This window comes from Penicillium daleae (assembly GCF_028827525.1).
Source record: "Penicillium daleae strain IBT 16125 chromosome Unknown utg000009l_segment0_segment0, whole genome shotgun sequence".
Classification (NCBI taxonomy): Eukaryota; Fungi; Ascomycota; class Eurotiomycetes; order Eurotiales; family Aspergillaceae; genus Penicillium; species Penicillium daleae.
Window position 1 is genome coordinate 2498686 of NW_026623157.1, and position 27053 is coordinate 2525738.

The following is a 27053-nucleotide window of genomic DNA, read 5'->3' on the forward strand; positions in this document are numbered from 1 at the left end:
CACGACGGAGTCCGGTTGGCTCAACATTTGCCAGTCTCTGGAAGTGGATGTTGGGACGAAGGACCATTAAGGATGATGGAATACAATGTTTCTCCGTATGTTTAAAGAGGCTCACGCTAGTCCATAAAAATATATCGGGCTTGTTTGGTGCCGTGGAGCACTCAATTCATGTAATAGATTTCAGTGAAGCACTTCGAAAGTGACTTAGAAAGCATTTGTATCTGACTAACGTGACTCGAGGACAACTTATGCGTTTTCCCGATTCCCGCTATCCCCCGTTGTACGCGGTCTAAGTCTCAAGAACAGATCGGGAGGTGCATACTTTCCTTGGGTGGGTTTATCTCCATTCGCACCTGGCTTGGAGCCTGCGTCCAAGCATCGCTCCCCGTGACCACGGGCTCCATCATTGCCGTACCAGGAACTTTCCATGGCCTTCGAGTATGCACGCCACTCAGTGAGGACAACGTCGATCTCGGTCTTAGTGTCGCCAACAAGTGCGTCCATCTTGATGTCATTCCTGTCATAGCCGAAAGGATCTTCCAGCTGGGAACCAATACCTTCAATGCCATACAGTGTGAATATCACCAGGCAGACTATCGGGATGGCCCACCAACCCATTTCATCGACCATTGCGAAAGGTAGGACGCAGCCGAAGAGGGCAAGGACCTGTTTCTGGTGGATGCTGCAAGATAGACTTTAGCAAAGCAAGTCACATTGAACGAGTGGTTAGACTTACAGATGAGCCACTGGCATCGGAGTCAACTTAATCGTCTCCATCTTCCCATACGCATCCAGGAATGTGTTCAGCTGCGCCTGCATTTGACTCGCACCAGGCGCATTGAACCACCCACGGTCCTCGCCACGCTTAATAAATCCATCCACAAAGAACGTGAGTTGATATGGGAGTCCAAGGCCTTCATCTTCATGACCCTCCAGTCCAGCTGGAAGCAACCCCGCATAGTCAGGGTTATACGCCGCGGTACCGCGCTCATCCAACTCGTTCCCAAGCGCACCACCAACAGCCCAAGCAGCTCCCCATTCAGCACGCAGATGATTCTTGACTGCGAAGGGGATAGCCATAAGAATGCGGATAGTACGCTCGATGTCCTCGCGCTCAGCGAGTGTGGGCGGACCCCGAGTTGAGCTGTAGCTGTTGGTGACAATAGTGCGGGTTAAGTTTCGCAAGCAGGTGTTCATGGTGGCCATGGCATTGCGCCCGTCCCAGAATCTATTGTATGAGGTTTGATTCCGGAAGACAAGCATCAAACCTACGACGATTGACAGTGAAGGGATCTAGCAACATGTTAATAGGGTGTCTCCTAGGATCGAGAATTGGACAGTCTCCATACGATGCTGGTCGGGAGCCCGACTGTGTCGAAAACATAAGTATCAAGGTAGACAACAAAGGCTGTGAAGATGGCATGCAGAGAGACTGGTAGCAGGATCTGCGCGTGAATAGCCCCCTTGATGAAGCGGAAGACCAGCGGCCATCTATATGAACGGTGAGATGCATTTTTGGACTCGAGAGCTTGGATAGTCTACCTTCTTGGCTTCTGTCGCGACGACAGTAAATGCGGATGTGTCAACCGCCGGTGGTGGTGCCGCCCTTGCAAAGAGGTGTTTTGGCGACTCAGCGTCGGGGTTGGCGGCTCGCTGAAGTTCAAGCGCATCGTGCCGTTGAAGTGGATCAGTCGATCAGCAATGGTCAAGGTCGAGTGTGGGGACAGCACCGTCGAGCGGTGCAGTCACTCTGGTCACCAGCACAGTTGAGGTTTGAAGGAATGGCCGAATCGTAACGGCCAGCGAGTTTCGAGGAGGGAAGTTCGAATCTCCGGCGCGTGTTTGAAGTGGGGGGAGGCGCTATGATCACAAAGTCACTCTGCACCTCGACATCTTCGCCCGTGGCTTTGTTGATTAAGCGCCATTAGCGGACTGGCGGACTAGTGATACACCACTATTCTTCCATGTTTCAATTTTTGGATATAACGGTCAAGTCAGACAAATTATGATTCTCTCTGTTATTATTGGCCGCTTTGGAATTTTGACTAACCATACACTCCTGTTTGAAGGCGATCGGCCTCGCATGTGTTTAGGTAGTTAGTTAACTAGCCAGTTGGCAACTTAATCATCAATCGAACCAGTCTAAATTGCGATACCAAAACTTCATTGAGGAATAACTTGTCGGCTAGATAGATTAAGTGGTACTATCACCACATGCGCTCCCAGGCTCGTCGCACCCAGTTCATCTGCGCCAATTCGGCCTTTCTTCTCTCCTCAAATCCACCATCTTCCCAGTGCTTACATTCCTCGTCCACCTCCGCTTTGCCCGAGTACAAATCCGCCTGAGCGGGATCCACAAACTTGGTTCGATGATATACTTTCCAAAACACAAACATAAATGCCCAGAAGGCAACGCCGAAATAGGATGTAACAAAGCCCTGCACACTGAAGGGCTTGAAGACCGAAAATCCGTTGAAGATGGCTGTCAGGGTGCCAATGACGATCGCGAAGCTGGCAAAGTACGGCTGCAGAGGGGATGCCCAGGGGACGAAAGACTTGCGATCAATGCCCTGTGCCTTCAAAGCGCGGTACCAGCCAATGAAGACGATGAGCATGCCCGTGTAGGTGAGTACAAAGGCGATGGTGGTTAGATCGACGAACCAGTAGAATACGGTGACGGACGAGGAACCAGCCACGAGGAAAGTGATGCAGGAGAGAACTGAAACGGTAAGCACGCAGTAGATGGGAATTCCGGCTGCTGTGCACTTCAGAAGGAATTTCGGGGCCTGGCCATCTCGAGCCAATGAGTAAAGGGTTCGGCTGGAACTATATAGATAGGCGTTGCCGCAGGACCAGCCAGAGAGAAGGATGAGGAAATTGATCAGATCAGGAAGGCCGGTGATTCCCAAGTTCTGAATACCGATAACCCAGGGGGATGCAGCAGATCCAGCGTCACCGGCGTCGATGGCAGACATCAGACGAGGGTCGTGTGGATTGCAGATGATACCCACGGCCAGTACGCCGACGACGTAGAACCCAACGATACGCCAAAAGGTCATCTTGACAACACGAGGGATCGTGTATCGTGGGTTCTGAATCTCTCCTGCAGCCAAGGCTGGCAGGTCAGGACCAGCCACCGAGAAAGCAGCATATACCATAACAGAGAAGAAGCCAAGGAAGCGCCCGGTAGCACCATCCGTATAGTACTCAAACATCACGCCATCTTTCCAATTGCGGAATCCGTACGCATCGTGCTTAGGGTTTCCGCCCACCATCGTAATGAAGGTAAGGAGAACGAGGCCGATGAGTAGTAGGATCTTTGTGGACGCCATGATGAACTCGCTCTCTCCGTAGTATTTAACGGCGACGAAGTTGAGTAAAGAGCAGACTACTAGAGCCATTGCCACCCAGACTGCGGGATTGACACTGGTCGTCCAGTACTGCATGACCGTTGCGACGGCGGCATATTCGGTGCAGACTAGCATAACGCCTCCGTAAAAGTATACCCATCCCCTACAATTACTAGTATTAGTCCTGTATTCCAAAGGTGCTAGCCTTGAGGGCGTGGACTTACATGGCAAACCCAAATGCTGGATCGACAAACCGAGCAGCCAATTCGAAGATCGATCCTCGAATAGGCAGGTATGCACACATCTCCCCGACACTCAGGTTAGTGGGCAGAATGAAGAGTACGCCCCATACCAGATAACCCAAAAACAACGACAGTGGTCCAGCATTTTGCAAATAAGAGCCAATACCGACGAAGAGACCCGTTCCGATAGACCCTCCAATGGCCATCAATTGCACATGACGCGACGCAAGACCGCGTTTGGTCTGGCCGTACGGCTCGACAGTGCCAGGACCGGCATCCTCGCTGGGAATAGGATGGTCTTCTGCGGAGATCTTTTTCTCCATGGCGATCGTGTGCTTGAGTGCCGTGAGGGGGCACCTAGCATGCGAGCGGGGAACATAGCTCCTTAAATGTGCACTGGCGTTGGGGTCAAGGAGAACAGACTCGAGATACGATGCGGAGACGGTCGCCAAGTATGATGCTGCTGATACTGACCCCACATCCCTATCGGGAGATGGAAGCGATGTAGCGCATCGGACGACTTCCACTGCGCATGGTACTTCTTGGCATGAAGCTTAGATAGCATTGCTGGAAGATAAGAGCGATAACAGTGTTTGGCGTGTTATCATTGAGGACCTCAAAAGGGGAGGAGATGGCGACGCTAAACAAGCTGCCAAGTGATAGGCTTATCAGCGATTGGGCAACTGGGAATTTACCCCAGACGGCGCCCTTTTGCTGGCGACCCGTGCAGTCTCTCTGCACATCATTACTCCAACGAGCCTCGAGTTTGCCGACTGGTCCAATGAGGGACAGCACCTGAAGGGTTCAGCTTTGTAGTCGGGAAATTTTGGCCTTTAGAGGCAAAGTGTTAACTTTCTATATAAGGAGTAGCAACAACAGATCCTGTCAATGAGATCATTGAAGAATGAAGAAGGGGACGAATACAACCACTAAATCCAAGCCTCCTCAAGACTTATCAGACTCGAAAGTACTTGTACAGTCGAGGGTGCGTTATTTTTTCACCCCTTAGTTTGCACGGTGAAGGTTCCATGTGGCCTCAGATCGCTCGAACTAGTACCGATATGGACTGTGTATGTTCCAGGTGCGACAGCGCACTTCTGGGCCTTAACATCCCAGTATGAGATATCGCGATGGCGAAGTTCAAATTTGACATTCTCATGCTGCCCAGCCTTGATACCCACGTTGTTGAGTCCATGCAATTGGCGAACAGGCTGTTTAGCAGTTGGGATGCTCGATATATAGCCAGCGTACATCGGCACCACGAACAGACCCAGGGTTCTGCTCAATCACACTGGCGCCAGCGACAATACCCCACAGATCCTCGTAGCCGCCAACAGACAGCTTTCCGGTCGGATGGGTTGAAAGTTCGACTGGCGGGGTAATCTTCAGGTTCGAGAAGGTGAAGTTGGTGTAGATCAGTGTGTGGGCCTTGTTCAAAGGCAGAGCGTTATCCACATTCTTCAGCAGAGTCATAGACATTGCGCCATGAGATCGGATCGACTTGGCGTGGTTGGATCGAACATCAATGTAGGCGTCCTGTTCGGCGGTCGAGGGCAATTTATACCATTGTTGAGGTTGACATAGTAGTAAGCAATAAGGTTGCGGATGGGCATATCATTGAGACGGCCCTCGGTCAGGTTGTGCGTCTTCAGATCCCTCAATGGTGGAAGTAGTCCACGAACTCGCGGAACCATAATCAAGACCATTAGTCACAGAGGCAAGGACATGCTGTTGGGCATTTGTATCCGGGAAACCAAAGCCTGGGAAGCCAAGCTCAGTTTAGAAGTCTCATCAGAAGTCATGAGGACTCGCATGGAATAGTGTTGTTGACCTCAGTCATGGCACACATCACGCAACCAAGGCCGGAGTGCACAGCGTCATCCAAGGACCAAAGATAGGTTTCCTGCCAAGTTTGTCATCAGCATTGGAAGAGTAAGGAGCACCAGAGGAGGATGAGAAAGAAGATGACGATGAGCCACCACCCATAGCAGTCATACCACTCGTACCAGTAGACAACGGCCCAGCGGCAGCAGCCCGGACCTCATCGAGGAGTCGGAGCTTGAAGAAAAAGAAGGGCCTCCACCTGCGCTCCGCCGCCCACTTCTCCAGAACTCGTGCGGTTCGTTTCCTGCTCGTTCAGTTGTCGTCTTCCCTCGCGATCTGCGAAAACAAGTATCCGACGCTGCTTGCATGTCCTCGAAGTTGGCGCGCACGTATAATTCTGAAGCATCCGCGGTGACATCTCACAATCTCTATCCATCGCTGCAAGGATCTCCAGGACAACTTCGTCCAAATTTTGACGAAGCAGAAGTACTCCTCCAAATATGTCCCTCTCTTTCGGTGACATCCATGCGGCACTTGACACTCGCGGCTCGGCGGCCGATGGCTTTCTCTCGAGGCTTGTCGCCAAAGCTAAATAGATTATAGTGTGATCTGTCAAATGTGATTATTTCATTTTGACAGTTTTGATCTAGGTGGTATGTTAGCTCGTATATTGTGTTGAGAATCTGCGTGGTGGTTTTGCATACTCGTATATTGTGCAGATGTTATCGAGTCCAGGTTCATGAGGACATGGAATGTCTATAGATCCGAGAGTGTTATGTCTATTCTAACGTTAGAGGCAATCGATTCACAAATATCTCGGATGCGAAGTAGAAACACTTACATCAACCCTTTCAGCTCGAAGCACTTGCCCCATTCCGTACGTTGCTGGAGACCATGCATAAAATGTGTCGATGTTGACATTACAGGCTAGGAAGATGCCACTTAGCAAAATCCTCGAGTCTCATCGCCCGAGAGCCGACCTAAGCGCAATATCTTTACCAGAAGTTCACCTGTGCTATTAACGCTCGCTGATACCACCCCCGCTAGCAGAGCACATGCCGTAATCGACAGCCTCAACATATTCTCAAATATACCGTAGGCAGACCCTCGTATCACAATGTAAAAGAAAGTGGAATATCAACAACGACCGAAATTCAACACCTCGTCACTTCTACCTACAAAAAAAAAAAAAAAAAAAAAGACCCTTCCATGCGCCAGCAATCCTTAGTTATAAATGCGCAAGCCTCCCCAAAAAGCCAAGCCCAGCTGTAACCTGCAAGAACAGACCGCTCGGCCCCAAGCGCCTGAACAGAGCCAACAACTGCTGGGGACGCTTCTCACCCACATACGGCTGGTCTCTGAGTGGTTGGGTGGCTGTAGCTACCCCCGCCCACTTTTCCTGTCTCAGTAAGGAGGGAACTTACAGAGACACGGGATTATGAATCCCATCTTAGAGTCGTTCTCAAGTGACTGGAATGAACTAGTTAACTAGTTATGTTAGTTAGTTAGCGTGGTGTGCTGACTGTAGTCGGGAGGGTTGTCCAAGTGGAAGGAAGGAGGTCCGTTGTCCTTTGAGCTAGGTAGTGTTGTAAGCCCGCCCTAAAGGATTCAACCTTGGATGGGATAGGGTGTAATAGATTGAATTACTTTGGTCTGATATAGGCTATTGAGTAGCGTGAAGAAATGATACTGCATTTCATTCAATGCAAAACATCTATCCTATGCCACGCGCTTATCAGACAGCTCCCTCCCCTACGAAGATACCAAGTCCCCAATTCGTGAAGCTCCCGAGCTCTGAGGGCCGTTCCTATGTTTATTCATAGTCTAACCAAAATTCAAACTTGATGTCGGCGGCGTTACCTTGGGCGCCTGTTGGTTGGTTGGATAGACTTAATTTTAGGCTATCAGTCGAGTATCTTCTTTGTTGACCCAAGTGAGCGGTTACTGACCGGTCTCATTCGTGAATGACTGATGATTCAGAGATTGACCTCTCGAGAATAAAGAGCATGACAATGTTGCGAATACGGGGTCACCTTGAATGTAGCTAAAGCGACTTACCTAAGAGTCAGAATAGCTATCTAATTCCTCATAGTGATAGTAGTGATCTATCATTGGGGTTACAGCAATACGGAGTTATAGCAATTCAGACGGGCTAGGCTTTCTTACCGACGATGAATTAGTCCCACTGTCTTCTCGAAGCGGGAAGTTTCTGATGTGATTATAGTATGCTATTGAGATTGGCAGATGAACAGATTCAATGATACCCAGGCTGTCAAGATAGAAACTGCGAGATTAAACGCCGAACTCAAGACAATAGTTTTGAGTGTACGAGGCATCTAGAAAACAGGGCAAAACGAGAGACCGGCCAAGCGGAAGGTTTCGAGTCCGCCCCAAATAATCACCAAGTCCATAAAGAACAGCCCAGGTTGTCTGAAATGGGTATATCGAAAACGACGGAGGATGGAATGCATCGCGGATAGAACGAGACAGAAAGGAGAAATGGGAGTTGGAATCAAAAACCGACCGAAAAGAATGAAAAAAGATGGATGTTATAGATGGAAACGCCGAAGTGCCATGAGCAGATCCGGCTGAATCACAAACGCTATGGTAAAATGCGGACGGGATATGAAATGGAAAACTCAAAAGTATCTCGAAATCAAGGCGGCTGATGCCCCCAAAAGGACATCCGAAGAATGCAGAAATGGCAAAACGGGGAATACTAAATGCACTCAAATGGCACAATATGACTTTAATGAATTGTCCGAGAGATCGTCCATTAAGATTATTTCGGGTGTGTGATGTCTCGTCACCGCATGCCCGCGCGACCATCGAAGGCTAGAGGGCCCGAGTCGTTTCGCGGAGTCAGAGGGTTGTCATCGGATGTCTCTGAGCGACCTGGTGTATCCGCTCGAAGGTGTGGTTGTCGAGCCGCAGGTACGTTGAGAGGTTGGGTGGGTTGGAACCCAGGGATGCTGATAGTGGCACTGCGAGCCAGGTCGTCGTTACTAGCGTTCGGAGCTGGAAAGTCCGAGCTGTGGCCATCCTCCATGTCGATTCCAGACCCGGATGCTTCATCGTTATCGTCCTGCAGGTGTAGGTTCTCAACGTCGGTGACAAAGTCCGGTTCTTCTGAGTGCGGTTCCAATGGCGTGGGCTGCTGCCCCTCAACACTTGTAGTCGTCGTAGCCTGTGCAGGCTGCGTCCCGGCGGGGACCTCTGCAGAGTCATTCGTCGATGTAGCTTCAGTTGGCCCCTTGGCCTCCTCATTCTCGACGACATCGTTGGAATCATCGACCTCGGCGCTGAGATCGGTGAACGCACGACAGTTGGGACACTGGAACATGGGATAGTCTTGGTGGAGTAAGCGACTGATGCATTTGTAATGCCAGACGTGGGCACAGGCTGCCATGAAAAGACATTGATACGGTCGCTGTAATGCGATTTGTGTTAGCGTCAGATACGAACGAGAACGAGACGAAAAGAACGAACCAAGACAGAGCCCAGACAAATCGAGCACTCTCGACAACCAGAGTAGTCGGCCCCATCTCCCTTGCCCAAGTTTTTGATCAGGCTTTCGGTGTTTTTACTGTCCAATATGTTAGCCATGGATGAGATCCACCAGTATGAAAGGGCATCCTTACTTAAACTCATTCGGCTGCTGCTGCCAGGAGCGGTTGCACTCAATGCGTATCCGAACACACCGGAAAATCATCTCCTCGCCGCCCCGGAAATCAATACCCAGCTGCACAATATCGCCGTCCTTGATCGAGTATAGACGGGACACCATATTCGGCTGACTCAAGCGCATGTGGTTCAAAAACGTGCCAGAGGAGCTTCCTACATCTTTGATGTGCCACTGGCCATTACTGTAGATGAACTCGCAATGTTTCCGACTGACCACCTTCGATTTGAAGCCCACCGGAGCGTCTGAGGGTTCGGTGGGGTTGGGGATTGGGATGCCATCTCGTTCAGAGTATCGACCAACTCGAATGACAGAGCTCTCCGAGGGTAACGTGCGTGCAATGGGGACGAATGGGAGGGAGGGTCTCGAGCTCTGGAAGGTGTCCTGGTACGGGAAAAATCGAATGGTGGCCTTCTTATTCGCACTCACGGCAGTGACCTGGACAGCGTCTGTGGGGATTGTACCTGTCGATTCGGGCGCATCGGTGGCCGCAGGTGTCGGTTCTGGGAGGGACGTGGGAGCCTCTTGGGTGGCAGTTCTTGCAAGCGCGATCGTACGAGGCGGGCGACCTTGCACGGCCGAGGCACTCCTTAAGCGGGCCATGACATTGGTAGAACGTTGAGTTGGCTCGTTTGGAGGAGTTGACCGGGACGACTCAGCCGATGACGTTTGTGTGTCGACGCCCAGACCGTGGGAGCTCGCGGTGGGTGCAGAAGTGTAGCGAGACAGGGCTGGTTGGTCACTTTCGGGACCTGGAGCAGTGGAGTTCCCCACCTGAAGCGTGGGAGACTCTGGACCTGACGACGAGGGAGACAACCACGGCACTCGACTACTCAGACTGTTACGCGACCGATGTCCGCCCGAAGACGAGTGGGATAGGGTTTGTGTGTAAGCACGAAGCTGACTGAAGCGACGGAGTCTCCCTGGGCGTGGACAATCGGAGAGCGAGGCGGAGGCGGTGGCAGTTGAAGCAGACATGGGGCTATTAATGTAGGCGGACTTTGGTGGGCGGGGAAAGCGTGTTGGCCGTTGGCTGTTGGCTGATTAGGCTTGGCTGATTATGGGCGAGTGATTTGGGTGGTGTGGTTTCAGTCTTGGTCCTGTTGCCGGTCGCCTGCATGCGACGAGGATTGTCTCGTCCCCAGCCGATCGATGGAGGACTGGTAATGGCGCTGAGGAAAGGAGGAGAAGAGGTTGGAGGTTCGATGGCGCGTTTACCTGGAGATCTGCAATTGGACTGGAGCGGCTCAAAGGGCGGTTGGGCGGGACTATCTAAGCATGGCCCGAGGAACAAAGAATCGCGACGAAAAAGGAGGGAGAGAATTACGAGGAAGGAGAAAGAGGAGAGAAGAGGAGAGGAGGAATGAGAAGTACGAAGGCCCGAGGAGGAGGAGGAGGATCGAGGCTTGGTATGATGTGGAAGTGTCGAGATTTCACGGAACCAGACCCAGTCGTTCCATGTTTCGATGAGTTGGGCTTAGAAGAAGAGTAAAATACTAGACACTAGACCACTAGAACACTAGAACACTAATTTCTCAATCAGGCTTGGTAAGAAGCGGCTAGTCCCCTTCCACCGCAGAGCTCGCAGTAATATCCTAGCCTTTGGTAGCCTTGGTAGACTTCGTACGAGAGTATACCCAGATCCAGAGACAGAAGAGACACAGAATGCCTCAGGGGTCAGCCTGTCTCAATCATCCATACCGGCTTACACCCCTCCCTCGAACTCCGAACATGTCGCCTCTTTGCCTCCCTCGCACTCGCGCTCTCTTCCAGGGATTGGTTTTTTTTTGCGGGGAAATAGCCTCCATCCGGCCCGAGTTTTGCCTCTGGTCCTCCGTAGTTTTAGCCGACGGCCCTGGCCCTACAGACAGGAGGATCTGACGGGGTTATGCACTGTCAGGCGGTGCTCAACTTACGGGGGGGGGTTCACTGGTAAACTAGGCACTAAACACCTTAGGCCGGGGGACTAGCTTCGCACGGATCGACGTTTTCCTCGACCTGTACTCCGTACTCCGTAAGGACTGGACGGAGTAGTAGTAGTCCCCTAGGATCCCAGCTCCCCGCCTCTGGAGCTTGGCCCCGCGCCCTGCAGTTCAGTTCTGGGAGTTACTCTCTTCCATGTGATGCTTTGCAAGACGGCAAATGCCTTTTAGTCTGTGCCAGTCTCCTCCCCGACCGGACTCGAGTCCAAATCTTCCCCCCCCCCCCAAGTCTTCCTCTTCACGCGCGCGGATCATCCGTCCCGGTGATCAGCTGCGTCACTGGGAAGGAATCACAAGGGCGAGGAGAGAAGATCCCACCACATTGGATCCGGGCTGCACGGACCCTACTGAGAAAGCGGAAAAGAGGCAAAGAGGGAAAAGGAGGCAACGAGGGAGAAAGACTGGGAGGAGGGGACAGAGATGGCTGGATGAACGAGGGAAGGAAGCAGAGTGGGAAATGTGGAGAGAACGATGGATAGATCCGGAGACAAATAGGATCCAAAATATATAGATCGATGGAGTTGGCTAGAGTTACACCAGGGGATGTGCCATTCTCATCATCTGGTTGGAGATATTCTGGTAAGCTTAGTGATCAGCATATAGGCGAGTTCAATACCTATGCCCTCCGCCTTCCGATCTTCGTCATCCTCGAGTCGGTACATGCGGATTGGTCGTAGCTCTCGGGATGATGTATGAGGGGATGTTCTGCGGGAGCTTGACAGGAGAGAGAGAGCCCACAACTCATGCTCAAGACAACATCAACAAGATCGATAGTGGAAAGAAGGAGAAAAAGCAAGAATGACGAAGAGATCTTATTATCCATAGTCATTTTTGGTAAATCGAAGAATCAGTGATGTTGTAAGAGACCATTCTAACCCGACATGACTGCTTAAGCTAGGTAACTCCTGAGTTGCTGGACTAGTTGCTAGTCATCGGTTTAGTGAGCTCGCGCGCCTGCAACCTCGTTTCACCTCCCTCCACTATCTTCACTTCCTTCCCCCCCCCCCTTGCGGATCACCTTTCCCTTATCTTGACTTTGTTAAGGGCCCTGTCTTCACCTGGAGATCCTGAGTCCAACGGCTCTCGCGGGACCCTCTTTTCGATCACGCGCCGCCAGTTTGTGTTCCCATCCCCGAAGCTTGACTTGACCCGGGTTCACGCAACGGCCTCCAGCCTCTGCCGTCCAGCCTCCTCCTCTCGACCACCCTGAGTCGCTCCCCACAGAAATTTGAATCGCGCCCTCCTCCTCCTTCCTCCCCGTCAGCTTCGATCCAATCGCCTTTGCGGCCCTGATGCGGCCCTGTTGAGGACGGCATGAGTGGAATCGTCACCACCTGTCTGTCGTGCCTGTCGGCGGTCGACCGATGGTGTCATATCACGGCCTGCCTGGGTGGAGGTCGTTCCCGAGATGGCATCTACGAAACCACCCTTGCCGACAATGAACGAGAAGCTGTGTCGGATCTGTTGGGTTATCTCGAGAACGTACGTCGCAACTCATCTCTATCGCTCAGGGTCCCGACCCCATCACAACCCCCCGATCGGCGATGCCCGCGACCCGTGCAAAACGCGATAACACATTGCTAACCATACCCCCCTATCTCTCTGTTTACAGCGCGCCGAAACCGATTTCTTCGCCGGAGAACCCCTACAAGCCCTGAGTACCCTTGTATATTCCGATAATGTCGATCTCCAGCGAAGCGCTAGCTTGACCTTTGCCGAGATCACCGAACGAGGTGCGTTGAAGAAGATGGGACGCCCACGACGATGCCAAACCTAACCCTGAACCTGTAGATGTGCGCGAAGTCGATCGGGACACCCTCGAACCCATCCTGTTCCTGCTCCAGAGCTCGGATATAGAAGTCCAGCGAGCTGCCAGTGCCGCGCTGGGCAATCTCGCGGTCAATGGTAAGCGGCGGCTCCCTGGTCTGAGGATCTACATTTTCTTCTTTGATTGCTGACCCCCAAACCTCAGCTGAGAACAAAGTCTTGATCGTCGCTCTCGGAGGGCTGGCCCCTCTGATCCGCCAAATGATGTCGCCCAATGTTGAAGTGCAGTGTAACGCCGTCGGTTGTATCACTAACCTGGCAACCCACGAGGAGAACAAGGCCAAGATCGCTCGGTCGGGAGCGTTGGGTCCTCTGATCCGCCTGGCCAAGTCGAAGGATATGCGTGTACAGCGCAATGCGACCGGCGCATTGCTTAACATGACTCATTCTGGTACATACCAAATGCCTTGGGCTGCGAGGAAGCCTTGGAGGAGTAGTCGCTAACTCGAGGTAATAGATGATAATCGCCAACAGCTTGTCAACGCCGGCGCCATCCCCGTCTTGGTTCATCTCCTTTCATCCCCCGATGTCGACGTCCAATACTACTGTACAACGGCCCTCAGCAACATCGCTGTGGACTCGACCAACCGTAAACGTCTGGCCCAGACCGAGTCGCGCCTGGTACAGTCCCTGGTTCATCTTATGGACTCCTCCACTCCCAAAGTCCAGTGTCAAGCAGCACTCGCTCTCCGCAATCTTGCCTCCGACGAGAAGTACCAGTTGGAGATTGTTCGGGCAAAAGGTCTTTCTCCACTACTACGACTTCTGCAATCATCTTACCTCCCTCTCATTCTTTCCGCCGTGGCGTGTATCCGCAACATCTCCATCCATCCACTGAACGAGTCTCCGATCATCGAAGCTGGCTTCCTGAAGCCTCTGGTGGACCTTCTGGGCTCAACCGACAACGAAGAAATCCAATGCCATGCCATCTCCACCCTCCGCAACCTTGCCGCTAGCTCGGATCGCAACAAGGAGCTGGTTCTGCAGGCTGGAGCGGTTCAGAAATGCAAGGACCTCGTTCTTCGCGTCCCGCTGACGGTTCAATCCGAAATGACCGCCGCGATCGCTGTGCTGGCCCTCAGCGATGAGCTCAAGCCTCATCTTCTCAACCTCGGCGTGTTTGACGTTTTGATTCCTCTGACAAACTCGGAGAGTATCGAAGTGCAAGGGAACAGTGCGGCTGCCCTTGGCAATCTTTCCTCCAAGGGTAAGTTTCTTTTCGTGTTTTACAGTTCCTCATTTCCATATTTAGGATTGACTCTAACGGCACACTAGTTGGCGACTACTCAATCTTCGTCCGTGACTGGGCCGATCCGAATGGAGGAATCCACGGCTACCTTCAACGATTCCTCGCCAGCGGAGATCCTACATTCCAGCACATTGCGATTTGGACCCTTCTCCAGCTCCTTGAGTCTGAAGATCAGAAACTCATTGGGTACATCTCCAAATCAGAGGACGTGGTGCAGGTGGTCAAGGCCATTTCCGACAAGAACATCGAGTCCGACGAGGAAGATGCAGATGACGGCGAAGGGGAGGTAATTGCCCTTGCTCGGCGCTGCTTAGAGCTGCTCGGGACTGGTCCTAAGCAGACTTTGGTTGAGGCCTAAGGCTATCAATGATTCTTTTCTTTCACGCGTGCGATAATTAACCCTTTTCGGACCTTTTCCTTCGCCGCCATTACCTCCGCCTACTTCCTCTCTTTTCAAATTTCTTGGGTGTTCATCTGGGCATTGGATTCGCCGAATTCAGCATTCTTTTCGTCACCGGGCATTTGGCGTAGTCTGAACCTTTTCCATTTCCATTTTACGTGATTCTTCCTTTTTTCCCGCTTTCTTCCATGTCCTAGTCCATGGTTTTTTTTTGGGTCGGTGCTGCTGTCTCTTCCTTGTCTTTACGCATACACCGTGTATTCATGCTAGATATGGGGCTTTGTCATGATTAATCAGTCCGCTGTGCACACCAACCATGAATTTTAATTAGCTAGAATAGTTAGGATTCAGACCTAGCGAGGATATACAACAGGTGGTGCTACCCTACTTCCCGGAAAATAGTAGCGCCGATTCCAGATGATTCCGCAGAAAGCTCCCCGAACAAAAAAAACCTCCTCCGCTCCAACGATCTCTGCAATACAAATAGGTCTGCCATTGCCTGCCTTGAAGGGCTAATAACACCATGGCTACCTCTCTACCACCTGTGGCCATTCCTGGGCAACGCCTGGGCTCCATTGTCGCATACTCTGCCGGTCCTGGCACCCACGTCCAACAATCCAATATCTACGCTTCCATCGCCGGCCCCGTCGTCGTGGATCCCGCACAATCCAAGACACAAACCAAAGCTACACTCCGGGTCTCAAGGATCCTGTCAGGTACACCTCAAATATCTCCAGCTTCATCTGCCCCCATCAAGCAAAAGCCGCGCTACAACACCCTGCCCGCCGTCGACTCCATCGTCCTCGCCCGAGTAACCCGCGTCCAAAAGCGCCAAGCCACTGTCTCCATCCTCGTCGTCCTCGACGAAACCTCCGCAACTACCTCCGACCCCTCAAAGCTAGCCTCCGACAACGACAACGTCGCATCTATCCTCACGACCGCCGCGAACCCAGAGAACCACAGCAGCACGGATGAGTTGCGGTTCCAAGCGCTGATTCGGAAAGAGGATGTTCGCGCTGTGGAGAAGGACCGCGTCGTTATGGATGAGATGTTCCGTGTTGGCGATATTGTGAGGGGCTCGGTTCTTTCGCTCGGTGATCAGAGCTTTTATTATTTGACTACGGCGCGGAATGATCTTGGCGTTGTTATGGCGCGGAGTGAGGCGGGTAATATGATGTTCCCTATTAGTTGGAAGGAGATGAGGGATCCTGTTACGGGGGCGGGAGAGCAGAGGAAGGTTGCCAGGCCTTATTGAAGGGTGGACGCGCCCGCGTTTGGCTTCCCACGAAGCTCTACCTGAATGATTTGTGTCTTGAGGCTGTGTCTTGAATGCTTTCTGGGCATATTCAGGACCTGCAAGCCTCGTTCTGGCCCAGCGAGGCAGAAATCCTCCATGAGAGTTACTGCATACCAGTTGCACCACATGCCCCGTTGACGTTGGTTCATCAAAGCCTACCGACTGCAGTAACCACCTTTACCTTAGGTGGCTCGCTCCAAGTCCTACCAGATCGACCACGCCATGCCCGAGGAAACACAGTTTCCTCCCTCCAACAGCACAGCGCCAGTTGACATACAATGCGGGAAGCACGAGACTCCCATGTCCCACTCCTGCTGTGCCGGGTTCATAAATCCCACTCTCACGAATTCACAGCATTTATGAGATACCTACTAAACGAATGAAAAAGCCACATGATTACCTTCTTCAACCCCCAGTTTTCTCAGCTGCGGTCCACATAGGTATTATCTTCAATCGTAGAGCTATCTGCCACTTACCCACTACCCTCCTTAGTATACACGGTCGAGACTTCATCCATGTCGGACTGTGTTTGTCAATGGAGGCAGATTGATGGATTTTTCGAAAATCACGTGGGAAACTCTCATTTTCTGCGAAACCTTTGAACTCGTCTTTTCTGTTTGAACTTTCTATTCCAGGATGGAGATCCGAGGGTTACATTTAGCACGCTATTCACAGTAGTAGCTTTTATCTATAGAGAGTATCTAATACTTAAAGACGTCGTAGCTAAATACTTGTTATACCTAATCACGCTGTTCTAAAGAAACTATATGTATTTTTGACCACTTTGTATGTTCACTTCATCTATATCCAATTTATTGATACGCTAAGCCAATCCTGGTACTTCAACAAAATTACGAACTAATGACCTATAACTGTACCCTACTCGATTTGGTATTGTTAAAACTTTTTTACTTCTTCCCGCTGCCCTATTCTGGGCTGTACTCAGAGCTTGTCCTTTCAACTGCAGCTCGTCAACTTTATCTAATCGCCATCTCCTCGACTGCGTTTCATATGCTTTCTGAATACCCGCCGCAGAGATGGATACTGAAGCAGCAGGGGAAAGACTACAAAATATTCATTGGCAAATTGAAAATTGCCAATCTACCTTACTCTCGCCCTCATACTCACAGGCTTTTAACGTCGAAGCGCGACAAGTGGGCACTGCAGACGACGGTTCTCCGCTGTTCGAACCTCTTTACTTTAAGCTTCATCCGGAGGGAGTCTTTCAAAAACATCCAATTGACGTTGAAAAAGAAATCTACCCCAAAAAGGTGCCTTTGTACATTTTGATCAAGGGAAAGATTTCGCGATGCGGGAGCAGACACTATGCATGTCCTTGCCTTTCAGCCAGTTGCCGCCCGTTGCCCTCACCCTTTTCCACTTCCCTTCCACATCACTCCTATCCCTCTGTCGTTTCCCTCTTGCTTCAAGTCGAAGGCAATAATAACAAAAAAAATATGACCGGTGATAATCGTGGTGATAATTTCCGTCACTGAGCAGTGACCGTCACGGGACGCGTAAACGTTGATGAGTGTTGCAAGCAACCCCACCGCCCGTATTAAGGATAGCTGGCCTTGTTATGTTAAGCAGGGGTGGTTTCATTAAGTTGCATTGCTAATCCACTTACATAAAAGTTTATTGATAGGCAATGTGTAGCAGCTTCGGATTTTACGAACTCGTATCAAGAAGTATATTGCCATGATTGCACCTATAGAGAAAATGCAGGAAAAAGCGAGCAACGGCGGGTTCTGTACAATATACATCACGATCTAGCCTGCCTCGTCGTTGTTTAGGGCTTTCTTAACCTAGCAAAACTTTTGAAGTGACGTAAATGTGCCATGTATGACGAGATACCCTGCCAGTAAAGCCTAGTTGGCCGCGCTGACCTTAATATTGTACCCTGTTTCTATTTAGGCTTCATCTTTGAGCATTTTCACGTACCTTGTGTCTTAGGCACTACTAATAGTGTCGGATTTTACAACAATGCTTATATTATCCCGCGTCTCTACCTTTGGGAGCTCGGCCCGCCGTCGTGAGCGGCTTAGCGGACTGGATTCATGACTGGAGACTGTGGCTTGTGGGGTGTTTTGGCTAAGGGCAACTGACTTGTTGCGGTAGGTAACAGCGCGGGAGGCGGCTCTCTCAAGGCGTTTAAAATGGCACTCGGCGTCATACTAATAATTCATCTGTGAGGGCCAACTTTGGGTGAGAATTGGCGAAAAGACTTGGATCAGAGCCTGTTATTCGTTCGATTGTATTCGAGCCATTTTTGAGGGCGTCCGCCCATCGAAGAAAATCTTTTTATACTGCGATGACTGTGTATCAACATTCAGAGCGCAATCTTGCTAAGAAAGGACAGATTAAGGAGAAGTATCGTGACGGCACAAGCTTGAGTCAGCTAAGAGTTGTGGCGTCCAAAGAGGTAGTGTACAAAGCAGGGGCATTGATAGGACCGGCACATCAAAGCCCACCTAAGGAACTAGAGACAATTGGTACAGCACGATTCCTATCAGCCTCGGCATATAGAGACTCTATAACACTCCCTCAATATACGTACACCATCAGCCGGGATACTAGATGCTAGCACAAGACCACCGATCCACGAAATGACAGACTAGGGGATTACATGACTCGGCAAGAACCTAAGAAGAGTCAATTTAATAAGCTTGTGAGGTCATGCCACTCAAGGACCGATTTATGACTACATGACTTGCACGGCCGTTTATTGCGAAATAGCTATATAAACAGCCATGGGAGAGGAAGTTGTGCGACATAGGGCGTGGGGCCATGCAGTGGGAGATTTTAGGCCTTATCCTGTGAAGAGGTCGTAGAAGGATGGCCCGGTCCCCCCAGGCTATAGCCCACTCGGGAATTTGTTCTGCTAATATTGATTGTTGATTGTTCATTGTTAGCCAGGAATCCGACACTCATTTGTTAGTTCAGCCGCGCCAGGCAGTCTATATTGCGCCGATCAAGACAATCCAACCAATATCTTCCAGGAGTTGTCTGACTGAGAGTGCAACAGATCCGCTGCACACCCTAGTAATGAATTGTTCAGAGAATCGATGCTTCTGAGCTCGTAATACATCAGTACGCTCCCCGCCCATTGCAATCAAATAGCTGGAGCTTTTATTGTAACCGAGCGTTTTCAATGTGTGTAGACCGGTGCGCTTATTCTGAAGAAGCTGCAGACTTGCGTGGCTTCTTCCTTGATCCTGACTTTCCTTATTGACCGTCTTCCATTTCTGTGGCCAGAAAGATGAATTGTAAGTGGGATAGGAAACGTGCACTAACATCCCTAATCCCGTTTATAAAGGACTTCAGATTGTTGCTTTGGTATCCTGCTACTTCCCATTCTTCAATCCTGAAACGATTTACGCCGTACAGGACAGCCCTAGTCTCAATGTTATTTGTTGACTAGGGTAAAATAAGGCAATTCATGCACGATGCTTGTTCGCAAGAACGACACCACTGGATTGTCTGGATCCTGGGAAACACAAAGGGTCAAGCACGGCAAGCACCCGTTTGAAGATGTCGTAGCGAATCTCAATCGGCAAGGCAAATATGCCAACAGAAATCGAGTGATTGTAGAGGTGGTGACTTTTCGGTATCGCGCCGGACATGGTGGATGAACAGGATGGGTTCCTGGATTCAAGGGAGAAGAGGGGGGAAGTTATGACAGGCCACGCGATACATCTACCACGTGGGGTTTCTTCTGCCTGATAGAAAACCCTGTATAAATATCTCGATCGATTGAACTAGATAGTGGATAACAGATTTTATTTACTAGATTTCTCTCACGAACTGTACTAACAATTAATAAACTTACTAGTTAAGCAAGCTAAACCCACAATGTCGTTCTTGCGAGATCAATGTCCTAGGGGTACCTCCAGCTCTCCTTACGGTCCATCAGTTTCCAAGTCGGCACGCAGCTTATTGATCAAAAACGTTAGCATCCAGACAACCTCCGTGTTTCTGTCCTCCACGTAATGGTGGCGATCGAGGAAGCTCCTTATCATCTGTTCATGATGATGATGATGTGACGCTGGTGACGACGTCATGAGCCAGGCGGGGTCGAGAGGGCCAATATCCTGCTCGCCCGAATGCAGCAGCGGGACAATCCGAGACCAGGTAACCCCAAGGTCTTCAGTGCACCGACTATCGCGAAGTATGGAAGCTAGCCATGCCATCTCCTCAACGATCAGGAGGCGGAGCAGGCTCTGCGGTACCCCGTCGCCTTTGGTAGATTGGGAGGCAGAGAGCGTTGGTCTAGCCGCACTCTCCATATCGTGGCCGGGCAGCGATGGAATCGAGTGGGTGTTCTGTACATGTAGCTGACGGGAAATACGACGATTTTGTTCCCTATGGGAGAATTGAAGGCAGGGCCTGTACACCACAGAGGCGGCGGCGACGATATGTTTCCAAAGGGCGGTGGAACAGAAGACCAGGACGTGGTGTAGGAATTCGCCCATGGCCATTACAAGATTCGTGAGGATCGGCAAAGCGAGCAGCGACCAAAAGACAAAAAAGACCTTACCTAGACTGCTGGTGGGATATAAGTCGCCGTATCCGATAGTGGTGAGCGAGGTATAGGTAAAATAGAGGGCGAGAAAGTAGGACCAGCCCTGCTGCTGCTCGGAGGCACGGAACACCACTGCACTGAGAAACCAAAGCACCAGCCAGGCGAGCAGGAAGAAGATCAGCTCTTTCCGGTATATACTGTTACGGAACTGGGACTTGATGTGATGCATCTCGCGCACCTGCGAGGCCCGGGGCAAAGGAAGCTCGTGGTCCTCGGAGGGCGCGCTCTTCCCCCAGTGATCGCGCATCTGGGCCATCTGCAGGTGCAGCTTCATGTCACGCATGTCGCGGGTGAATGACAGCACGGCACTAACCATCAGGCCTAGCGTAATAATACCGGCAGTGGCATAGGGAAATAGTAAGCTGCGGCCTAGGTTGGTGTGGGGAACAAGATTGCCGATGCCAATGGTGAGGATGGTGAAGTCGGCGAAATACAACGCATCCAGCAACGACCAGCCTTCCACTGCACGGTAGATGGCAGCTCCGACGAGCAACACAGTCGCTAACCAGAGAGACCGCAGGATGATATTCATCCGCTGTACACGACGGCGATTCCGGCGGCTGAGCTGGATCCGGGGCTCACCCACCACATACACCGCCAGCAGGAGTGCCACTAGCGCATATAGCCCCGCAGCAAAGACGCCATAATAGAAGGCCTGAGTATATTCTGGCCGGGATTGGGGCGGTAGGTAGCGGTGTCGCTGCACGGCAACGCCGACGATGCTAAACAGGAGTGCAGCAGCTATGAGCCAGCCCAGGACGCTAATCCAGAAGACAGCGACTCCTCCATCATAACGCCGCATCAGTACCAGGTAGGCGATATATCCGGAGACCGCAATAGTGAGCGATACGGCTTGTAAGACGACCATCCTGTGGTATATGTATCAAGCTGCCCCTAGTGTGTCCAGGTCTAGACAAACTCACCACGTTGAGAGGGAAACGTGCCGGTCATCGATATTGACCCACCCGCTTGAAAGCGCACAGATGTTGAACATAATTGCCATAACACACAGCGTGCCCTGTTCTGAATCAGGCTCCAGGAAAATTAACTCCCGTTGCTCTATAGAACTTACCGCAGTGACGGGGAGCCCAGTGACAAAGAGCCATCGCCGTCGAGGATCCTTACGCTGGCTCTTAGCGTCACTGTGCTCACCACTTCCTATTATCGGTTTCCAGGGGGCCATACTGGGCGGATGATGTTAGTAGAAAAGAAAAAGGGTGGTAGCTTGATGGACTCATCATGAGGGTAGGTTCCATGGGACGGACAGTCAAGAGCGGATGATCTTACTGTATCTGAGTGGGGCGATTAATGTTATCCGTCCTTGTCCATGCTGTACCGGGTCACGGGATTACAGGAATGCAGAAAAACCAAAAGTATATCCTAATAAATTCACCAGGTAGATATTCCTGTGAACTCGCATGAGGGGTAGAATCAAGGCCATAGGTTCTGGAAGGATCAAGAAGAGTGCTGTTGGGAGCATCTGTTAGCCTCGGAGGGTCAGATAGATAACTGAGAAAGGGAAACAAATAGCTCCAACTGAACGATGCGACTTCAAAAAATCGAAAGCAAAATGTCCAAAGGGTTTGACGGCGAAAATCGCCGCTACGCAAAGGAAGCCAGGAAGGAAGCAGGGAAAGCACTCATCAATCTCTATCTAGAGAATAAGAAGAAGAAGAAGACAGGAGACGGCCTATATAGGCCATCGAACAAAGCAATCTAGAAGAAACAGAAGGAAGAAGCCAGAAGACCCTCTGCGTCCTGCAACATCCTGCAAGCAGGAACAATCGCTGGTCCTGCAGCCAAACGATCGAGGCCAAGGCCAAGGCCAAGGGAGGGAGGAACCTCCATCAGGGTTTTTCTTTTAAGTTCGACGTGTAACCTGTTGCCTTTGTGCTGACCGATTATGCAAGCCTTAAAGGGAGTAGTGCCCTGAAACGAGGAACGAGTCAGGGGTTTACTACAGTATATGTGTGTGTGTGTGAAATCATTTATCCTGACCCCTCGGCCTCGGGAGTTGGATTATAAACCACAGCCTACTAGGCTAAGTGCGGATTCGTATTTTGGCCTAGTTGGGTAAACCAACTTCGCGAACGATATTCAGGATTCAACTACTATATATCTCCGTCTTCCCAAAGCGAACTTAAGAGCCTCGTCAAGGCCTACCGTGGCCTAATTGCCGTTCCTATTGTTAGGCTGCCCTCGTACCACGCGACTCCGAAACCGTTGTGACGCCTCGGCGAAGTCCACGGCCTTAACCGTCCTAGCTCGCGAGACAGTGTCTACTTTCCTCTTCTTACCTTATCTTAAGCCTCCTAGCAGACTCGACACGCTATTGAACGCGTTTCTAACTTCTCTCCTTAAAATCGCCTCGAAGTTCACTTAAGTTTGGGCATTCCCTTACTTTCAGGGGTCAGAGGCGCTTGAGGGCATTCCAGTGAAGAGGCCAAAGGAGCTGAAGAGTAGAGAAGTTGAAATAAAACCAAAAACCAAAAACATACAACAGCCATACTATGGCGATGCTCACCTAGCGCCCAGCGTTCGCACGTGGGCGGGTCGGCGCTTTACGCTCTCGGGCTCTAAGCGGCTTTAGGGGGCAGTTCACCCTCCTGAAAATACTTCACCTAAAGGGATGAAGCCTTTCTAAAGATGTGCTTTTGTACATTTGATCAAGAGAAAGATTTCGCAATGCGGCAGTAGACACCGTGTCCTTTAGGACGCGGACGTTAACGCGTAGGGCGGCCTCTACGGCAACGCTCTCTAGGCCGCCTTAGGAAGAGGTCACTAAGAGATTAATAACTACTTTTAAGAAACAGAGCAGACGGTAACGCATAGGGCGGGCTTTATCGCAACACTCTATATACCGCCGTATTGAGAGACTATCAAGTAATTATCAAATTGCTCCAAAGAACGGGCGCTATTCCGTCATCGTCAAAGCGGTCCGGCTCCAGGATACCAAGCAACCCGGCGAAAAAACTTCTTTTTATGGATTCGATTCTGAACCCTCTGATCAAAATCAAAAGGCAGTAGTTTCTATCTATCCAAGGCTGGATAGGAATCCCACATAAGAGGCTACGACAGACATGAGTCATGCCGCGCAGAGAGAAATATTTGAGCAGAGTTGACGAATTGAGAAGCACCTCCTTCGTCCAACGGGGAACCTGGTTGGCTTTCTTTTCAGTAGTGTCGTACTGCAAAGTATATGAACCAGGGCCGATGGGAGGACGCTGCAAGCTCGTTTGTAGGCGACAGGGACTTTTAAGACAAAATTTGGCAAAGACCATCGCATAACGCCATGGACAACTTGACATCCACGTACCGGAACAGGGCCGGTGGAAGGGGGCCTTGTGGTTGCTCCATTCTCTTGAGTTTGCCTGTTTGTACACTTGATACGGGAAAGATGTTACCTTAGGGGCAGGGTGAATTCGATATGCACTCACCTTACTAAGCCAGCATACGAATATCAAACGCCTAGTAGAGGCTGAGAATGATCAAAGTCAGGTGCTTCTAGTCGAACCCCGCACAGGCATCAATTAAGCCAGTCATCCAAATTCTGGTGCATCAACTTGTTATCGAGGTTCAAAGCACTATGAATCGTTAAGTACGGCAAATATTAGGAAAGGGCTAGGTTCAACATACACTTGCAACACAGCTAACGTAGTATCAAGGTTATCTTGTAGCCCCTCGAGGACACTCAAATGGCCCACTAAAGAGTCACGTCGGAATGGATATAGTGCCTGTTTAGAGGTAGTCTTGAGCGCCGGGAAAACTCCTTGCGAAACATATAAAGAACTATTTTGGAGTTTTAAGAGAGTTGAGCTCAGTTCCTTAATGCCACTTTCACAGTCCGTGATCATACGGAGAGCGACTTTAAACTTGCCCGACAGCGGAGGATCGGTCTTATCGGCATCCGTTAGCGCATCGTGAAGGCCTTTCAGTATCAATCCCAATCCTTCAACCTTGCACTTGAAATCGTTGATCTCCTTAACCGCGCATTGATATTTATTAATGTATAATGCTAGACCTTGACAGGCTTGAAGACCAAGGGATATCACCCAAAGGGCACTTCCTGCCACGGATAACGGGTCTCCCATGACACTAGCTGTGGATTGCGGGCACGAATGGTTCCTAAGAACTTACAAAGAGTGAAAATAAGAAAAGTGACGGAGGGGGAAAAATAAATTATAAAAGAGCCGCCCCCGAGGCTGAGCTCGTCGTTAGCGCTGCCGAAGACTTGTCACAATTTCATGCTGCGGTTCTTATTGAATGATATTACACAGCCACTCAGATCCTTGCAAATAGACCTCCTATAGATCACATCGATTGGAAAGGTGTATTCCAAAGTTTAGAGTTATAAGCAGATCCTATCTCCTTTGTCAAATTCCCACCTTTTTTGTCAACGTAATTCCTACTCGACTTGATAACCCCACCTAGGGAGGACAATAGCGGCCAAGTCACAAAATCCCTATGAGCGGTTCACAACCTGACCGCTCTAGGGACCGCCCTTCCTATTGTGCTTTATCTCAATCCGCATTGCCTTTAACGCTACCATTCAAAATAAGAGAAATCGTTTTTGATTCTAGATACTTTTAATAACTAAGTAATTATGCCTCTGAACAGCGATATAGCTGATAGCATACTGTAAGACCTGATTCAATAGCACGTGACCTCGGTCACACCGCTATAGGATAGCTCAACCTACCCCCTTTCCATTCGTTTGACTATTTCTCTTCTTCTCCAATCAATCAATCTTTACCTGATGGCTCCGGTAGTTCTTATTCGTCCACTTGTATACTAGCCTATACCAATTCAGCTCGCTTTTACACAATATATATCATTTTACGTTTTCCATGGATGAGAAATGAGCATTTGATGGGACGCATTAATTGCAAATGAATTCGTGAGATCCAGTATCTAAGTCAAAATTATGTGTGAACGAAAACGTTGCAGACACCGCCACGGACCATGCCTAACTAGTTTCCCTCAGGTTGCTGCGGCGAGTTAGGCTCAGCGGGGTGGACTTGGTCCAGAATGCCACGTGGGCGCTTAAGGTTATCCAACCAGCGCTGTTGCTGCTTTACCAGCGTACCTACCACTGCCCATTGCTGAGTTGCGTGAGCCTCCGCAATCTCGGCTGCGAGCTCTTCCACCATATCCACATTGCGTTTCATGTCTGCCCATGCTTCATAGGCCGTTTTCTTGCTGATTGAGCGCTTGTTGCGTTGGTGGCCCCGGTTTTGATCCCCCGGGGTCGAAGGGGCCTGCGCACGCTGCCACAAGCTGCATCGCTCAAATTGTCCATTCCAGATGCAGTTGGCGCAGGCACTAAGATATCCTTCGCCCTCCTGTAGTTGCACACACTGTGCCTATTAACTCATCAGTCACCTTTATTCCCCCTGACTATTGAAGTACCTGAAAGGAGTAACATACCCAGGGGCCCCATCCCTGCAGACAGCTATCGCACCGATGTTCATTGGTCTTCACCTCTCCCTGGCAAAAGACCGCCGCAGATTCGACATTGACCCGGTGGTTGCCAAGTATCTCATCCTTGCGTCTGCCACCCGCGAAGTAACGCACGCGAGCCATAAGCTCCCGGACCGGTTCCTTTTTCAACAGCATGGGGAGCTGGCCCTTCAGGAATTCCCCCCTGCGAGCAACTCTGAAAGCGGCCTGCCAGATATACCGTGCCCACTCCCCGGGAGGTCGATCTGAATCCCCCGCATGCGCCTCCGGGACGACGAATGGCTCCCCGATCTTAGAATAATCGGGCTCGCCGGGCCAGCTATCGTTCATATAAGTTTCATGCCTCACTTTGATCCAATATGGGAGACTTACTAGGTCGGGAGGATAGCACCTAGCCCGCGAGATGTTGCTTGGCGGGTGATTTGCCATTCAGAGAGCTGCTGGGGGTCCTGAGGGGGATCCGGGGGGTGCTCTGGGGGGTGCTCTGGGTTGGAGCAGGGGTTGGATTTTGAGGCTGTTGCCCGGTCGAATCCCAGGTAGTATCCATCTTGGTGATGTTTGAAGAGAGGTTGGAGATGTAAAAGGTAGATGGTGGATGGAAAGGGAGAGAGGAAATAAGAGATATGAGGTTGAAGATGGAAGGTTGAAGATGGAAGGTTGAAGATGGAAGGTTGAAGATGGAAGGTTGACGAGTGTTGACTTGAGGGCCACGGTGATCTGCCTGATTAAACCAAACTTCTAATTACTCCCCCTCTTACACCTCTGAGACCTACAATCTACATCTACCCTTATCCACCGACGGTACGTAACGACTATAAAGCACTAAGGAAGAAACTCACAGCTAGTCAGGTCATGAATCTCGATCATTCCGATGCACCTCGACCTTACTACGGCCCTACGGATGCACCTCGACCCCTTACCAGAAGAGATAGGGAGGGGCCTGCTGATGAAGAGGAGCCAGGTTACTGGGCCGAGGCCGCACTCGCAAATCCTTGGAGAAGAGGACGCCGTAACAGTCACAACATGTCAACTAGACTGTACGCACTACGCGAGAATGGACTGTACCGCGAGCCTGTTTTGCGTGCGTCCCGGTCCTCCTACGATGGCCCAGCGTTCTACCGATTAGTCGGATGGAGGAACGAGAACGTGGAAGCACTC

General features: G+C 50.7%; 10 protein-coding genes across 10 annotated transcripts; 2 read left to right on the forward strand and 8 right to left on the reverse strand.

Moving 5' to 3' along the window:
• Window positions 1-246: 246 nt before the first annotated feature.
• N7458_012056 (bestrophin family protein) lies at window positions 247-1670 on the reverse strand (the record flags this gene model as incomplete). The annotated part of the gene is made up of 4 exons (XM_056915438.1): window positions 247-682; window positions 737-1293; window positions 1350-1491; window positions 1543-1670. The coding sequence occupies 4 exons, from the start codon at window positions 1668-1670 to the stop codon at window positions 247-249; spliced, it is 1263 nt and encodes a 420-aa protein (XP_056760192.1).
• Window positions 1671-2207: 537 nt separating this feature from the next.
• N7458_012057 (putative proline permease) lies at window positions 2208-3915 on the reverse strand (the record flags this gene model as incomplete). The annotated part of the gene is made up of 2 exons (XM_056915439.1): window positions 2208-3513; window positions 3575-3915. The coding sequence occupies 2 exons, from the start codon at window positions 3913-3915 to the stop codon at window positions 2208-2210; spliced, it is 1647 nt and encodes a 548-aa protein (XP_056760193.1).
• A 675-nt stretch (window positions 3916-4590) lies between these two features.
• On the reverse strand, window positions 4591-5071 carry N7458_012058 (beta-glucosidase D; the record flags this gene model as incomplete). Its single annotated transcript, XM_056915440.1, has 2 exons — window positions 4591-4803; window positions 4844-5071. 2 exons carry the CDS (start codon window positions 5069-5071, stop codon window positions 4591-4593), a joined length of 441 nt encoding a protein of 146 aa, XP_056760194.1.
• Window positions 5072-5844: 773 nt separating this feature from the next.
• Window positions 5845-6337, reverse strand: N7458_012059 (uncharacterized protein; the record flags this gene model as incomplete). Its single annotated transcript, XM_056915441.1, has 2 exons — window positions 5845-6004; window positions 6258-6337. 2 exons carry the CDS (start codon window positions 6335-6337, stop codon window positions 5845-5847), a joined length of 240 nt encoding a protein of 79 aa, XP_056760195.1.
• A 1885-nt stretch (window positions 6338-8222) lies between these two features.
• N7458_012060 (FHA domain protein) lies at window positions 8223-10076 on the reverse strand (the record flags this gene model as incomplete). The annotated part of the gene is made up of 3 exons (XM_056915442.1): window positions 8223-8846; window positions 8906-9002; window positions 9058-10076. The coding sequence occupies 3 exons, from the start codon at window positions 10074-10076 to the stop codon at window positions 8223-8225; spliced, it is 1740 nt and encodes a 579-aa protein (XP_056760196.1).
• A 2318-nt stretch (window positions 10077-12394) lies between these two features.
• Window positions 12395-14514, forward strand: vac8 (protein anchor VAC8; the record flags this gene model as incomplete). The annotated part of the gene is made up of 6 exons (XM_056915443.1): window positions 12395-12562; window positions 12693-12813; window positions 12872-12985; window positions 13053-13298; window positions 13365-14114; window positions 14183-14514. The coding sequence occupies 6 exons, from the start codon at window positions 12395-12397 to the stop codon at window positions 14512-14514; spliced, it is 1731 nt and encodes a 576-aa protein (XP_056760197.1).
• A 565-nt stretch (window positions 14515-15079) lies between these two features.
• On the forward strand, window positions 15080-15811 carry N7458_012062 (exosome non-catalytic core subunit CSL4; the record flags this gene model as incomplete). The annotated part of the gene is made up of 1 exon (XM_056915444.1): window positions 15080-15811. The coding sequence occupies one exon, from the start codon at window positions 15080-15082 to the stop codon at window positions 15809-15811; it is 732 nt and encodes a 243-aa protein (XP_056760198.1).
• Window positions 15812-19290: 3479 nt separating this feature from the next.
• Window positions 19291-19476, reverse strand: N7458_012063 (uncharacterized protein; the record flags this gene model as incomplete). The annotated part of the gene is made up of 1 exon (XM_056915445.1): window positions 19291-19476. The coding sequence occupies one exon, from the start codon at window positions 19474-19476 to the stop codon at window positions 19291-19293; it is 186 nt and encodes a 61-aa protein (XP_056760199.1).
• A 276-nt stretch (window positions 19477-19752) lies between these two features.
• On the reverse strand, window positions 19753-21618 carry N7458_012064 (potassium channel family protein; the record flags this gene model as incomplete). The annotated part of the gene is made up of 3 exons (XM_056915446.1): window positions 19753-21304; window positions 21359-21453; window positions 21508-21618. 3 exons carry the CDS (start codon window positions 21616-21618, stop codon window positions 19753-19755), a joined length of 1758 nt encoding a protein of 585 aa, XP_056760200.1.
• A 3787-nt stretch (window positions 21619-25405) lies between these two features.
• Window positions 25406-26225, reverse strand: N7458_012065 (DUF3716 domain-containing protein; the record flags this gene model as incomplete). The annotated part of the gene is made up of 2 exons (XM_056915447.1): window positions 25406-25792; window positions 25863-26225. 2 exons carry the CDS (start codon window positions 26223-26225, stop codon window positions 25406-25408), a joined length of 750 nt encoding a protein of 249 aa, XP_056760201.1.
• Window positions 26226-27053: the final 828 nt, after the last annotated feature.